The 17,263-nt window shown below is 43.3% G+C and overlaps 1 protein-coding gene across 7 annotated transcripts in view; it reads left to right on the top strand.

The window, feature by feature from the left end:
- bcas3 (BCAS3 microtubule associated cell migration factor) overlaps positions 1–17,263 on the top strand; it is a 666,368-nt gene that overhangs the window by 357,395 nt on the left and 291,710 nt on the right. For all 7 annotated transcript variants that reach the window (XR_010968541.1, XR_010968542.1, XM_068008504.1 and 4 more), the window contains 2 exons: positions 729–925; positions 3,376–3,473. Coding sequence is in view for 5 of the 7 variants with exons in the window: in XM_068008504.1 (XP_067864605.1) it covers positions 729–925; positions 3,376–3,473 (295 nt within the window). In the remaining 2 variants the exon portion in view is untranslated. The remainder of the gene's footprint in view (positions 1–728; positions 926–3,375; positions 3,474–17,263) is intronic.

Genomic DNA, 17,263 nt, shown 5'->3' with positions numbered 1-17,263 from the left:
TGCATAATTTACACGGACATGCCAGGGCAGTATTGGGGAAGTGCTGCATTGTCAGAGCTGCCATCCTTCGGATGAGACATTGAAGTCAGGTCTTGCTTCACTGTTCCAGCGGTTCAAGTGCATGTTAGTGATTCCATGGCACAATTGGAAGACCAACAGGGTGTCCTGAGCAGTACTGCTCCTTCCACCATCAAAAACAAATAAACTGGTCATTGAGCTTTGGAATTCCCTACTTAAACCTCTCCACCTCTCTCTCCTCCTTTAAGTTGCTCCTTAAAACCTACCTCTTTGACCAACCTTTTAGTCACCTGTCCTAATATCTCTTTATGTGGCTCAGTGTCAGAATTTGTCTGATTATGCTCCTGTGAAGCGCCTTGGGACATTTTACTATGTTAAAGGCACTATATAAATGCAAGTTGTTGTTGTGGATTTTATTGCTGATTGTGGGATTTTGCTATGTGCAAAATGGCTGCTACGTTTGCCTAATTAGCAACAGTGATTGCACGTCAGAGTATTTCATTGTACATGAAGTGGTTTAGGATGTTTCTGAGAGACGTGACATGGTGCCATATAAATGCAAGTCTTTTTTTTTCATTCTTCTGCTAATATCATGCTCACAAGTAGTAGTTTTGCTGGTGCCTGTGTTTATTGCAGTATCCACAATTCATAGACATGTTTCCAATGGTTTTTGCTGCATTGTCGTTCTAACTTTGCGTGTTTATTTTCAGGTCGAGATTGTCACACACACAGGACCCCACAGGCGCCTATGGATGGGCCCACAGTTTCAGTTTAAGACGATCCATCCTTCAGGACAAACAACAGTGATTTCTTCCAGTTCCTCAGTACTCCAGTCACATGGACCCTGTGATACACCACAGCCACTTATGGACTTTGATACTGATGATCTAGAACTCAATAGTCTGAGGTAATGAAACACATCAACATATGCAAGCCCTGGTTGTCTGAACCTTGCCATTGGTGCAGGGCCTCATTGGTGTTGGAAAATCCAGTCCCTGATCTCATTGCCCTGAATTGCCTCCCACCCACAATTTGGGCTGAGGAAATGAAGCAAGTCTCATTTCGATATTTCAATCATGCAAAAGAGGTACCAAGATCGGATGGGGCTCTGTCCCTAACACGCTGTTTACCCATGTAAGATGGTTGTGTTCCAGGGAAAGGGGCCTTGCCCACTTTGGAGTATTTCTTAAGGCTAGTTTGCTGCTGTTGTTGGATTCAGTATTGAAGTGTAGATTGTTTTTTTGCAGTGAGCATTCCTTAGCTTGTGCATTGAACATCTTGCTTTCTTTTTTTGGTCCCTTCCAACTTTTGTCTTTTTGTTCAAGCCTTCATTTTGCCAAGACACACGTTCCTGGAGTTTTGGTAATTACTGCCGCAATACAAGTTGCAGCTAAGTATTTGTCTGTTTGCACATCACTGCATGAATTGGATGAAGAGAACCAATTCCCGAGGGCACATCTTCAGGTACCAAGAGACTTTGGGGTTTATTCAGGCCAGTCACTGACCAAAGACCAGTGTTTATGGGTACATTAAATGAGATCTGTCTTCTGCATCTCCACTTCACAAGAGAGGAAGTGACTGAGGTACGTTAACTGCCTCAGGCTCAAAGTGTGGGATGCCTCTTCCCGTAGCTCTCAAGGTGGTAACGACATTAAATTATGCTACCTGATCCTTCCAGGCCACCGAAGGAGACGTCTGCCAGACAAGCCATTCTGTAGCTTGTTCTGTATAGAGCAAGTGACTGATGCCACATTTGCAGGGAAGCAACTCATCACTTGCTCACTGAAAAGAAGACAGCAACTGGCGAAGGCACAGAATGCTTGCAGGGTTCCAGGACTTTATCGACGGAATACAGGCTCCACAGGCCAACCCCAGTGCATGCATCAGCAAGAAGGGCTTCAACTCCATAAATGTACAGGTCATTTCAGAGCACAGAAATTACATCCTGCACATTGATGTCTATCATCCGGAGAGCTGCCATGATGATTTCATTCTACAGCAGCCCACAATGCCTGAGAATGGCTGATACCCTGATTAGAAACCCCTGCACAACAGCAGAGAACAGATACAATGCAGCCCATGCGATCACCTGTGTTACTGTGGGCACACCATAGGCATGCTGAAAGAATGATCCAGTTGTTTGGACTGTTTTTCCAGTTCAAGTTCAGCACAGTTTGAACTCTTCTACATTGGTCAAAGATGTATCTTAACATTATCTTAAGAGCTCACTCTTCTGCATTAATGTGACATCTACATTCCATGGTTTCTCTGAGTGACATTTGTATGAAAATAATCAGAACACCATACGGGGACGTGATGTCTACATCATCATCTGTCACGGACTTTAAATATTGTGCAAAATGCAATAGTCTGTTTACAATCACTGACTCGCGTATATGTTGCATAAAATGCTAATCACCTAAACCTGATACCAGAACTTCTGAAATATGATTTAGGCTCACAGAATGCACCCATAATGAACAGCTTCACTCTGTTTGCTGCATTATTCAGAACAACATAAGGGAACAGAGTAAGTCTAATAAATCACACATTACCGAACATGACATAGAGGTGGCACCGGTACTGGAAGAAAAGGAAGAAAGACTTGTATTTATAGCATGCTTTTCACGACGTTAGGATGTCCCAAAATATTTTATAACCAATTAAGTACTTTTGAAGTGTCAATTGTAGGAAATGCGACAGTTAATTTGTTCACAGAAAGGTCCCACAAACAGCAATGTGATAAATAACCAGATAATCTGTTTTATTGATGTTGGTTGAGGGATAAGTATTGGTGAGGACATCGGGGAGAACTCCCCTACTCTTCTTCAAATCTTTTACATCCATCTGAGAGGGCAGACTCTGTTTAATGTCTCACCTGAATGACAGCACCTTCAACAGTGTAGCACTCCCTCAGTACTGTACTAGTGTCAGCCTAGATTATGTGCTCAAGTCTCTGGACTGGGATTTGAACCCACAACCTTCTGCCTCAGAGGCGAGAGTGCTACCCACTGAGCTGAGGCTGACTGCCTATGAAGAGCCCCTCTGCAATGCTTTGAAGTATCTATTCATGTGGCGGTCGAGGTTTGTTTATTGAGGCATCCAATTCCAATTTGTCCGTGGTAGGGGGGGAGGGGAGGTTCATTTGGTACTACTGAGAGACTTTTTTTTGGGGGCAGAACTTTAAATTTGATATGCCAAGTTATAGGACATCCTTATGGCTGAGATTTGAGCATTCAATATAATAATCAAAAATGCGGCCAACCTAGTGAAATTAATGTGAATTAATCCCAGGCCAGGTTACCATGTCACAAGGTACAGTATATAACACTTTATTTCTGAATGTTGTGTTGACAGGATCCAGCCAGTCCGCTCAGAGCCTGTTAGCATGCCTGGATCATCAAGGGTGATTGCTGATCGGAGAACTCTTTCTACGGTGATTGATGCCGGATCAGGTAGGAAACCTAGCCACAGGTTGCGCTGGGGAGAGGAGGAGATGTAGTACTCTTTTCATCTCCATGCTGTTCACTGGAGGCCTGTGAAGCTCCAATTAATATTGTCAGGTTTATCAGCCCATTCCTTTGATTTTCCTCTCTGTGTCTCAAAGCCATCTTAAGAAATAATAATTGCATGTTTGCTATGGATATTATATTGGAAATGTTTTTGTCTGATGTGAAGAATATCTGCAGTGGACTGGCACTGCCACATGCAACACACGGGTGGCAGGATGGCAAATACCGACAGGGTGAGGCAGCTGTTGCCATTTGCCCTGAGAACGAGCTAATTGCGCTATGTTAATTGCAACAGCAAAAATGATTCCTGGACGTTGTGGTCACCAATGTAACACAGCTTGAAGGACAAGACTCATTCCACAGTTTGGTCTGTTCATTGTCTGAACACGTGGTCAGAAAATTTCTGCTTCCTGGTGCCCCTCAGTACTGGTCAGAAAGTGGAATTTCCCGCTACATGCTCCGGTGTACACCAGGAGCTCCTGGTCAATTCAATTGACTGTCCCTGTTCTGAATGTAAGTTGCAGGCAGGATAAATTCCAGCTTTATGTAAGCTGACAACTCTTTAGGGAAACAGTGTTATGTTTTCTTGTACAATTTCCTACAAGCCATTTCACTGCATGCTCATCAGGGTAGAATTGCTCTGGGCACCATAATGTTGTAAATGATTGTTGCAAAGTTCCTTTGGACAGTATCTCTAGCAAAAGTGCAAGTGTGTTCTCTCTCTAACTATTTATGTACCCGTTATAAACTAGTAGATTCAGCTCGTAGAGCTCTCTGACCCTCAGCTAGAAAATCCAAGTTCAAATCATGCGACTGGCATTCACACTGCTGCTGCTTCCTCTGAAGGGCATGTTTTGCCAGTCTCAGCCTGTGGGACAGTAGGGAAAGACTTGCCAAGGGAGTTGAGGCGACATAGTTCAAGCATGCCTCTTACTGAGTTAATCAAGGAGTGTTGCTGATGTATTCAGGGGATGCCTGCAGGATGGCTTGTCCTGCTGTGCTGTCCAAGCAGGGTAGTGTGATGGAAAAGTGACAATAGAGAAGGTTACATCAGTGACATTTCACCAATCAGCTATGCAGGACAAATCTGGTAACAACTCCAAACGTGTATTCATAAACTTGTGTTGACAGAAAACTTGAGTCAATTTTTCAAATCAGCCTAGCTTTCAATTTAAACGTAATCTCAGTCACTTGAGTTACTAAATGTATCATCACCCACAAAATATGGAACATCCAGGAAGTCTGCATATAGCATGAAAACTTTTTTATGAAACTCTATTTTAAAAAAAAATTGATTTTACATTGCTTTTAATCTCAAAGTGTGATGTAATCCAGATATACAACTCGAGTGACAGAAATAAAATTTGTGAGTCAGGTTCCGAAAGCCTTGCATCTCTTGTGGTCGCTCAGTGTTTTTCAGTAAACCACCAGTTCCTGTATTGTATACTTTACTGTTCCAACAATCTAGCTTGCTGTGCAAGCGCAGTGACACTGTTCAATCCCGCATTGACTTGCGTTGTTTAGACTTGGTGCCACCCAGTTAGCAGTAATGAGCAGTGAGTTAAAAGCACAGTACGGTACAGTTTAAACATGTAATTCTGAAGCACTTTCCAACTTAACTTTTAAGGTTGAGGTTTGCTTTGGTCTTCCGCCCAAACCCAATTTTGCCAATTTTCTCAAACATTTATATTCAATCATCTTTCATTATCCTTAATGACCATTTTTTAAAAAAGTGCCAAAGGACTAAAGGCAGCGTTTATACTGTAGCTACCAGTCGACAAGATCGATTTTCAGCAGGTTTATACTTTCTGGCTGCAATTTGGAGTCCTATGACCAAGAGAGAGCTCCATGCATACACGCCTAGATGTACACACTGATCTCAGCTCACGGCCAGTAAATTTTAAACACGTTGAGAAGTTGAGCGGCAGTGTCCATAATCTCGAAGCATTACGATTAAGTTTATATAGTGGCCAGAGGTCCAAGAAAACACCGAGCACTTCTCAAACCCAGTTCAACGCTGCACTGGAATGACATCCGTGCAATGTTCAGCCCAAATGAAGTGAGACAGCCTGCCTGGGGGGGGGTCTCATCCCACCCCCAGCCCCCTGGAGCTGAATTTGGAGTTGCACTGTTATTGTTGCATCACTGTAAAGTGCAAACCACTCCACACCGATGCAGAAGTGACAGTATAATGATACCCAAAGATTAACATTGACGTTCTTTCATTTAGTTCCATCACTTTCTGTTGATATTTGTTTAAATCGGGAGTGTTGGTGACATCATTGGGATACTGTCTTGCATAACTAAGTCAGCCCAACAGCGTTAGGGGCTTGAGAGAGACGATCATCTGAGGGGTATGAGTAAATTTAGCTCCCTCGCACCATCAGCTCAACTTCCAGTCCAGTATTCCCAATGACGGCATTTGTTCAAGCAAATATATGTTCAGAATAAAAACATATCAAAGTAGATAGATCAGAACTAATAATGATAGTGTTGGTTGATTCTTTATAACTATAGCCTGGAAATTCTGCTGAGCCATATTAACATACAAACATTTAATGTAGAATTACCTTGTCCACATTTTAACACAGGTGCTAACCTATTTATTTTAAACATATTCATAATCTGATATGGCTCAGCACACTTTCTATAGGCTTTCTTAGGATTTTTTATACAGTGAGACTGTCTAATATAGAGTAGTTACTCAGGATTACCATTGTTTTAAACCATTTCATGCAAACACTCCACTGTAACTCTTGTTCATGGTTGATAAATGCGTTGCGAGCTTCCAAGAAACATTTTACGCTTGGATCAGGATTTCTACAAAGTGCAAATAAACATAACCAATTTGTAAATCTTTGTACCATGGCCCATTGAATCATCTATTCAGCCACTGTGCCTGAATCCAAACAGAAAGCACCGAACAAACTCCATTTTACACAAAAGCAATTAGACAGCTAAATTATGCTGTGGTCTCCGGGGAAACTTGGCAGAAGACTGGGGTATATTTATTGTGCTGAGAATTAAAGAACTAGATAATTGAGAGATGCTTTACATACTTGGATGAAGAATTCTATACAGCGGGAATCAATAAAAAGTCATTTGGTACATTGGGATTTCATTCTCTGATCAGGGGTGCATACCGCTGGAGCTGTGTGTGGCTATGGGTTTTGAATAGATCACTGGTGAAAAATATGTAGAATTCAGAATGACTTCTGGCGGTGATGATGGTGACATGTTGCTTACAAGATGGTAAGAATATGCAAATTAAAGTAACCGAGTTTCTGGCCCTGAATGTGCTTGAAATGACTGGTCCCTGTAAAAGCCTGTACACCTCATTATTCCTCCTAGTTCTCGTTTGTTCATAATTGTATATGGGCAGTATATCGACCAATAGCGTAGTACTTCAAACACAGAATTCCTTGCTGATGGTACTGTCCTGTACACGTCGAGTAACTAATTCAGCTTACATTCTTAAGCCCTTAATTACATACCAACAGCAACATCAAACTGGCTAATTGGGAGCTAACCTGTATTAAACGTAGCAAATCTTAAGTACTGCTTATAAAATCTCAACCACTTTGTTGATAATAAACCACTTAATACAAGTATAACACTGAACTTGAACCATTTTAGTGTTAAGACTGACTTAAATGGGACAGACACATTAAATGTGCGCACAACATTGTAACTGAGAAACTCGGTCTCCCTTCTAAAGACTTCTGTCAATCTAATGTTTAAAGAGGCTTATCAACTCTCCCAATAACAAACAAAGGTCTCTTCGATCCACAGCCCCTAAAACTCTTCTGTCCTATTTGCAGCAGATGCAAAAGAGGTCAGAGGGAAATGAGCTTTTAAGAAAATATGGTGTGTGTATATATATATCGATATCGATATATTCCATATATACATATTGATACCAATCTGTCAGTTTCAGGTCCTATGTCGCAATTATCTTTCACTTAAATCACAGTGCATCAGCATGCACATTACGTCGCAGTAACAATGCTCAAAAATTTGTTATTTTGCTTAAATAGAATTTGAGCTCATAATTTAGGCTGACACTCTAGTGCAGTACCGAGGGAGTGCTGCATCATTGGAGGTGCCATCCTTTGGAAGAACTGTTGAACCAAGGTCCTGTCTGCATGTTTGGGTCAACGTTAATGATCTCTTTCCACTATTCAAAGACGAGGAGGGAGTTCTCTTCATAACCTGACCAATATTTCTCCCTCAACCAAAGCAGATTAACTGGTTAGCCATCTCATTTTGTCTGTGGGACATTGCTCCTGTGGATTTAATGCTGCCTTTGCCTACATAATAACAGTCAATGCACTCCAAAACATTCATTATGTAAAGTGCTTTGAGTCGTTTTGACAATGTAATAAGGCACGATCTAAATGTAGGCATTTCTTTTTCTTTCTGAATGGATGAGATAATGTAAGAATAACAAATGTTTGGTAGTGAGATTAAAGCAACTGCTGTTCAAATGCTGCCTGTTAATTATCATCTCACAGTTTGTGATGTGTTTTCTCTCCCCAATTTTCTCCCTTTTCCTCCTCTCCTGAAGGTTCTGACCTGCTTGCTGGAAACAGCTGCCTAGCTACCAGTCAGATTCTGGTGCCTCAGCCAAGTAGTCATTCTTCATGTGTGGGGCTTGACACTGAGTGCTGTCAAGGCTATTCAACCAAGGCCAACCCCGTCCTGAGCTCACTCAATGTGCACTTCCAGCGTGGATTAGTGATCAGGAGTGGGAATCCTAGGCAGGGGCATAGTGAGCGATTGTCACACCTTTACCACTATCTCAACTGAGATCAGCTAAGTCAGCGCTGACGAGCGGTTGAAGAGTTTATAATATGATCAGACTTACTCAGGTTCATTACTGTTTTATAATCCTTGGCCAGCCATCTTATATTCTGTATTTGTTCATTTTGATGGACATAGTCGTAGAAATTCAATAATCAAAATAGATGCATACATCATTATACTAATACCCACAGTCTGTGCCTACTCTCAATACAGGAAGCAAGACTTTCTCATATGATTAAGCAGGTTTAGCACCTACATCATTAAGCTACCATTATAGCTCACTAAGATCAGCAAAATGTAACCAAGCCCAGATGAATTGTACCAACACATGAGCTGCCCAGAGAAAAGATCAACTTAAAAAATACTGTATTGCCCCCCCCCCTCTAAATGTCCCAGTTAGTGGTCTTGGTTGCCCTCCAAGCAGCACGTTTTCGCATGTTCCTTTACTGTGCTATATTGTACATGGCAAGATATCACAGAATCTTGCTGGACTTGAAGTTTATTAGTGCCATCAACAAACATCTACTTTGAATCTTCAGCCGCTTCAATCAGAAGAGGTGTGTTTCAGGTCCTTGTGACAATAACCTGCACTTATAACACAGCCGAACATCCTAAGGGGTGAAGAGTTGGACACCGGGGAGGAGCTGGGGTTGTGACCAAAGGCCTGGTCAGAGAGGTAGGTTCTGAGAGGCGTGATGGCTGCAGGCTTTGCCACTGATGGCGGAATGGAGAGCAGGGACGAGCACGATAGATCAGAGTCAGAAAAGTGGAGGGAGTGAGTTGGGAGTTAGGACTGGAGAAAGCTGCAGGGATAGAGTGGAGCAAGGCCATAGAGGGATTTGTAAATGAAGGCAAGAATGATGTTACTGTGATTACATTTTATCGTGGAATACATATCAAAGTTTTAAAAATCAACTACCCTAAACAGTTTGAAAAGTATGACTCTTTAAAACCTTATTTACTTGAAACGTAGATAAATATATACATATATAGTATTTGTAAATGACCATGGTCCTTTTGAAAATTTATAAATGGTGTTTTTATTGTTCTGTGGATATATTTTATGTAAATTGGGATGTCCAACATATTATCTCAATGGTTAGATTCTTAAAAAGAATTCAAATTTGGATTTGAATCTCAAATATAGGTCAAGATTATACAGTCCTGTCCTGGTTAATGTGTAAGCATGCAGTCTTTCAAATATGAAATAAAGGATTACACACTGCTATAAAATGACTGTGGCGTTGAGAATTTGAATTCTTCAAGACCATACCATGTTGCCCTGCACTGTACCTAATGTGCTTCCTATGCTGTATCTGTTGGCTGCCCTTCAGAAGGAACCCACTATAAACAAGCTATCAAACTCATCTGGTATATCTTGTGTGTATAATTGCTGTTTTATTATTTATTATTTATTTATAGGGAATAAGGGGGTGCCTGAACGATCATGAGCCTTTAATCTCAACAGAGTTCACAAGACGCTGTAAACGGAAAGTAACTGCAAAGTTTGTCAGCAGTGAGTCAGCTTGGCTCAGTTGGTAGCGTTATCACCTCAAGCCCCATACCAGGAGTGTGAGCTCATAATCTAAACTAACACTCCAGTGCAGTACTGTGGGAGTGCTCCAATGTTGGAGGTGCCATCCTTCATATAAGACATTGAACTGAGGCCCTGACTGCTTATTCCAATAGCACTATATGAATTAAAGCAGGGAATTTGCCTGGTGTCCTGGCCAATATTCCCCCCTCAACCAATAACAGATTAACTGGTCACCCATCTAATTGCTGTTTGTGGGTTCTTGTGTGAAAATTGCTGCCATGATTTCCTACATAATAGTCAGTGCATCTCAAAATAACTCATTGTATGTCAAGCACATTGAAACATTTCTAAGAGAAAGAAAAGTTTCTGAGAGACATGATAAGATGCAGTATAAATGCATGTCTTTCTTTTGTAACCATCATTTGAACTCCTCGATAAGATCACAGTCTTGAAATCACTCCCATGTGTCTGGAATTTTTAAAATAATTCGTATACTTAATGTGGGGACTTTTTTTAAAATGATTTTATATTTATAAATCTCTCCTGGGAGTGAGACGTGTATTTTAAAGTGGTTTAAATGGTTAACTATTGGTTATTTAAATATGTTGGTATTAGTTACCTTTAATTGACTGAATTAGACGGTCTTTAAAAACTGCTGTCTTTAGTTGGTGATTATTTAGACAGGTGAGATTTAACTCTTCGATGTGGTCATTGATTTTGTGGTTTGTTTAGCAGTATCATAGCAGGGTCTGTGTATTGAATCTGATAGTCTTAATTGACTTTTACTTGTACAGTATTAATGAGCTATAATTATTAGGTGTTAAGTAGTGGACTACGACTGATGTCTACATAGAAAAATAAAACCAATTGACAGCATTTTTGAAATGATAGCCATTAGTGGTGTCACAACAGTAAAGACAGGAGTATGTTTTAACCCTGGCATGATATCTGAAGCAGTGTTACAGTGAGTTTGTAAGAATGGTTTACACCTTAATAAAATACTATAAATTAACATCAATTATGTAGAGAGAGCAGAGAAGGTTAAGGGGAGATTTAATAGAGGTGTTCAAAATTCTGAGGGGTTTTGATAGAGTTGATAGGGAGAAGCTGTTTCCACTTGCAGGAGGGTTGGTAACTAGAGGGCACAGATTTAAGGTAATTGGCAAAAGAACCAGAGGGGAGATGAGAAGAATTTTTTTTAAGCAGTGAGTTATTATGATCTGGAATGCACTGCCTGAAAGGGCGTTGGAAGCGGATTCGATAGTAACTTTCAAAAGGGAATTGGCTAAATACTTGAACAGGAAAAATTTGCAGGGCAATGGGGGGATTGGGACTAATTGGATAGCTCTTTCAAAGAACCGGCACAGGCACGGTAGGCTGGATGGCCTCCTGTGTTGTATGCTTCAAACATAATATTACATAACATCCCAAGGTGCTTTATGGATGGAGCAGTGGACAGTGAGCAGGAAGTAGGAGAGACGTTAGTGGAAGGCATAAGCCAAGAAGTAGGTTTTGAGGAGGCTTTTGACGATGGGAAGAGAAGTAGCAAGGTGAAGAAGTTTAGGCAGAGTTCCAGAGTGCAGTGGGGTGGTGGCTGAAGGCCTACAGCAGATAGAATGAGGGAAGGAGAAATGCGTAGTAAACCAGAGTCAGATGGGTGGAGATTGCATGCAGGCTTGTAGGGTTGGAGAAGACAGCAGAGGTAGTGTGGACCCAATCTTGAAATTTTTGTTTTTATTCGTTCATGGGATGTGGGCGTCGCTGGCAAGGCCGGCATTTAGTGCCCATCCCTAATTGCCGTTGAGAAGGTGGTGGTGAGCTGCCTTCTTGAACCGCTGCAGTCCATGTGATGAAGGTTCTCTCACAGTGCTGTTAGGAAGGGAGTTCCAGTACCATCCCGAATGTTACTGACAACACAAAAGTAAGTGGTTTGGCAAACATTGAGGAGGACTGTAAGACTACAGGAAGACGTAGGCAGGTTAGCAGAATGGGCAGACAGGTGGCACATGTAATGTGGATAAGTGTGAGGTGATACATTTTGCGGGAAAAACACAATGAATAGAATTATACACTTAATGGAACGACACTGAAAGAGAGTGGAGCTTTGTATGTGGAGGCTTCACAGGGTCAGACTGAGCTTTGAGTGTGTATCCAGGAAGATGCACGGGACCATGAACTAAGGCTTAGCATTTCTGATGGGGCCAAGAAGGGTGGCTTTGTTCTTGTTAATGCTGAGTGGCAAAATTTGATCCATGACTTGATGTCGCACAGCATGGTGACAGTTGTGAAATGGAGGTAGAGAAACAGTCAATACTTCAACATCAACAACTTGCATTTAAATAGCGCCGTCAACGTAAAAAAAATCCCAAGGCACTGCACACAAGTAGCCATATGGAAAATGGACACCAGGTCAGGAGAGGAGGGATTGAGGGTTGACCAAAGCCTAGGTCGAAGAATTGCATTTTGACGAAGTTATTGAAGGTGGAGTTCCAGGGATTAGGACCCAGTATATTATATTCAGGAGACTTCAACCCCGGCATATGATATACTGGACAATTTATTTCTTGTACATGATACAGTTGGTGCTTTTCCCCTGTATATGATACAGTCAGGTCTTCATACCCTGTGTGTTCTGATAGTGATAAACCCTGTAAAGTCAGACGACACAAGTGTGCGTGCTTCTTTTCTGCAAACAGCCAATGTTACAATGTTGTACCTGAGATATAAAGCCCTGTTATTTTTCATTGCTGACGGTGTGTGGGGGTTGGTTTGAGGGTTGTTTTTGCATGAGTGGCTGAATGATTTCTGCATATACTCAATCATCAGTTTGGGATTGGATGTGTGTCTGTGTTCAGCCCTAACCTTATGTTATTATAAATGTACATCTTTCTGCATATTTTTATGGTATTGAACTGTAGTTCAGAGAAGTAAATATGACAAACATAAAACAAAGTACAGATTTTACAGAACAAGACATTTATACATTGGAGAGTTAACTGTGAGTTTGGGCGTAGGAGATTGGGTTGGTTTGAATCAGTGTATTTTAAACTGGATCATAAATTTTTATAACCTTCTTTGAACCAGGAAGTGATTCCCCAGATATGGCATCTGCAGTTGGATTGATGGCAGTTTATGGGTCGATGTTTATCTAGCTCTTTGATTGCTTGGTGTGGTGCCTCCTTTTATCAGACTTTATCGCTATGTCTAACCTGAAAAACATCAAGTAGACCTGTATGTTAATTTTATGGATGATTATAATTAGGGCTGAACCATTAGGGCCTTTGATGCTTCCTTCCTCTGCATTGGCTTTCAAGGTAATTGTTTAACTATTGATCCCCTGCGATGGTGTCACTGAAAACTGACATCTGGTTTCTTCGACTTTTAAAATCACCTGGCTATCCCCACTAACTGATGCCCGGATTCTGGTTTTTGAGGGTTTTGTTTTCTGCAAGCACCTTCCTGTTCTCTTTCATTATTTTAAAAATGGAACGGCAAGACTTGGAATGAATGAAATCCCCATATCCACAGGACTGCCTAACGCTTGGGGAGGAGTTTAAACTCTTCCCCACTGGATGGGAACGGAGCGGGTGAACAGTTCAAACAGAGAGGCTCCATTCCTGCTCCACTCGTGCCAATCTCCGATTTTAGAGCCACAGGTTTGGTGGCGGATGAGGCTCCCGTTGGACTCAATAAATGTTAATTGGGTTCTACATGGGAATAGGACCTCACTGGCATTTGAGCTGAGACCTGAGCTGGGGCAGGGTCTGCAGCTTTCTCGCTAGGCTGAAGTAGTTCGGCAGGTGGTGGGAAGGACGAAGAGAATCCTCCAGGTACATGGAAGATTTTCCTTTGTGGGGCCTGAAGGAGCAGGAGTGGTACTCCAGGCCCCACACGGAAAGTCATGTCCTCCTTGCCCCGGACCCTCCCAACCTCCCTTCCTTCCTGCAAGACCCTCCTGAAAGCTCCTCCCCCCCGCACTTACCTGTAATGCCCATGAGTCACCCAATGTTCTCTTGCTGGCAGCTGCTCTGCGCCCTTTTCCCAACCATTTCGGGCAGGAAGTAGACAATTAAATGAGGTCCGGGAGTTAAAATACTCCCAGCCTAATAATTAGGCCACTACCCAAAACCCACTCTGGATTTAATTCAACCCCTAGAATCTGCTGGTTACACATAAGGTTCCTCAGATTTAGGCCGGGCCACTAGGGTGGAACATCTGTGGGTGAAGTGGGGTGGCGGGGGGAGCAGGAAAGTCTGACGAATGTGTCTCAGCAGTCAGTGAATTTCCTTCCACTGAACAGTGCCTGAGTTAAGCCATGGAAAAGTCCTGGACTCCTTTACCTGCTCTGCTGAAGACGGCTGTGGGGAGTTAAGAACCTGTGGCAAGGGGAGCAGAGAGAATACTGCAGTTTAATAGCCAGAAGTACTGTAAGTGCAGTGGCAGATTATTGATGCTTTCCTGTTTATTGGAATGTAAGAGATTTAGGAAGTAATGGTGTTTGTGAAATCATTTAGAGTGTGGGACAGAATGTGATGCTCGCAAGTCACTTTTTTAGAAAAAAAAGAAAGTACACAGAATCCAAGGCAGATCTCCCCAGTGCCACAGGCTAGAACTGATAAGGCTGACTGGTCACCGGTTTCCAGTTACTGACATTGAGAGTTCTGAGAAGGCCTGGCGTCTAGTGTACTTAAAAGCTGTCCGTGCCTGAGTGGAGACGGCCTGTGCTTGGGGGTCGTCAGTGCAGCGAAGTGTAATCGATATGGTCTGGAGTCCTTGACCTGGGCCTGTAATTACCTCGGGAGGGATAAAGGCAGTTTGTTGTGGCAAATAGTGGTCGCATTCAGGTCCAGCGAGCGTGGCTGTGCTCTGGGAATGCAGGTCGGAGGCAGAGAAGCCCTGCCCTTTGGTATCGTTGACAGCAGTCAGGATGGATTTAATAAAACAAGTAAGAGGTTTTCTCACAAGACGCCACCTGTCCATAGGCAAACCACCACCCTGAGCAAAGAAAAGGATGTCTGAATGCAACATGGATACACCAATTCAACATCAGTGTGCTACTGAAATAATAAACTACAAGGCTAAAGCTTTATGCAAGTTATTAACACCCCAACATTGTGTTACAGCCCAGAACGCACTCCAGTCCAACTACCATCATATACAATGGGCACTTCCTACTTTCGGGAACTGATTGGTAGGACTGTTAAGTCAAAATTCTCAGTGCTGCTGTCCCAGTGCCAATGGGAATGAAATTGAGGATGAGTAGTTAATATAAGAGTAGTTAATATATCCAACGACCATTTCCTTGAAGTATTCGCTGGAGAAGTCTAAATGCCCTGCATTACTGGAGATAATCCAAGCAGATTTAGGTACTCCAACATCAACAAGGCAGAGGCTGCAGGCACCATTAGTGCTTAAAACTAGAAAATCTCAGGGATGGAGAGCATCTAAGGGTACCAAGAAGCACTAGGGAACAACATTTGTGAAGTGCTGAAAGTCATCATGAGGGAGGCACTGACTGTGGGGGGAGCCCCACTCGATTGGAAACAAGATAATATGCAAAAAGGTGACAATTCACATCTGAGCATCTGCAAACCCATTCGTTTTATATCAATAATAACTGATGTAGATTATCGGAAGCAACCTTGAGGACTGCCTTTATGATAATCTAGTAAATAATGATAATTAGTAATCGTCAGTGCAGCATCGGAAGGAAATGCTTCCAAACCAACCACTGGATATTGGTACACTTGGATTTCCAAGAAGTTCTTCACCAAAGGATACTACTAAATCTAAAAACACTGGGAAATCCATGTAAAACCTGGATATTGATAAGAAATTGGCTGAAGGAAAGAAAGGAAGCATTGAGTTAGAGATGTGGGGGGTTAAATTTGATAACCCTCGAATCCGGGCAGGGGCATCACGGTCCGCGATTAACCCCGCGCCCTGTGCTTCCGATGCAGGCAGCACATGCGATTCGTGCTGCCTGGTCATTAACATGATTTCTACGTGCAGCCAGTGCTACCTGTGCTGTTGAGAGGCTGCACGCACAAGCAGGAGGCTGGAAATGGGGTGTAGCCAGTACTAATTAAAGGTAGCCTGCACCTCTTAAAGGGGAGGTGCACAGTCAATGAGAGCAGTGCAGAATGGCAGGAAGGATTGCTGGACCGGCAAGGTTCTCGGACGATGCACTGGAGGCCCTGGTGGAGGGAGTAGATGAAAGGAGGGCCATCCTGTACCCGCCGGGTGGTAGGAGACCCTCCAGACACCAGCTGCGCGGGCAGTGGGACGGAGTGGCCCAGGAGGTGAATGCCAAGAGCAGTGCCGAAAAAAGTTCAATGATTTGACACGAGTGGGCAAGGTGAGTTAATGCAAGTGGCACATCCTACCAACTGCACCATTGCTCCACACATCACACTCTCCATCACCCACCCACCAACAAACGCTGCCCACCCCTATGCAACACTGCACTTCGCATGCTGCAGCTCACCCTCACATAGTATCACACTTGCAATTCACCCACCCACCACTCACAGGTCATACACACTGGCAGCTATTCGACCATGACAGGCACATCACCCAGACACCTTGCAGGATACTCACTGACACACTTCCCTCTGTCTTGCAGGAGAAGGTGGCGCATAACAGCCGGCAGCAGGAGAGACCTGAGGGACGACAGGCACGTCCTCACCACCCCCCCCCCAGAGGAGACGGTGCTGCGGATCATTGGCCAGGTCGTCGTTGCGGCCGTGGCCACTGGCGGCGCTGGAGGTCCCGACAAAGGGGGTCTCTGCATACCTAATCCTCCTTCTCATTTCCCACATCTCCCTCATCCCACAATCTTTTCTGGCTCACGTGCTGCAAATGATGTCAGCACGCACGCCTTACTTGCTCCTCTCCCCGCTCCACAACTCAACCTGTTTCCCATTGTCATTACAGAAACCCAAGAACTAGAGCCGGCACCGTCCGAGGAGGAGGAGGATACTGAAGCCACTCTGTCACTTGATCTAACACTCTCGTCCAACAACTCAGATACTGACACTACGCGTCCTTTAGAGGCTAGGTTAGAGGAGGGATTTGTACATGGTGAGACACCGAACACAAGTGCACAGGAGCTTGGGCAGGGTGGTGGGGGGGGGAGCGGGGAGCGGATTCCACAGGTGCCAGGTCATACAATGGTTCTGCTGCCGAGGTGTCGGATGATGACTTTGATGGGCCAGGCTACAGCAGATGGCTGATGGGTGTACACCACCAAATGCTTAGTGCACTGGAAAGCCCGCCAGAAAGCCTGCTCACAATGTCAAGGGGCATGGAGACATCCACCCTCGAACTTGGCACAGGGCTTTGCGCAGAGCTTGGAGCCCATCCGTATCCACATGAAACGAGTGGTCAG

Source organism: Heptranchias perlo, chromosome 28 (assembly GCF_035084215.1).
Source record: "Heptranchias perlo isolate sHepPer1 chromosome 28, sHepPer1.hap1, whole genome shotgun sequence".
In the NCBI taxonomy this organism is placed as follows: domain Eukaryota; kingdom Metazoa; phylum Chordata; class Chondrichthyes; order Hexanchiformes; family Hexanchidae; genus Heptranchias; species Heptranchias perlo.
Note: the sequence above shows the minus strand (reverse complement) of the source record. Positions and strands in the feature narration are given on the sequence as shown.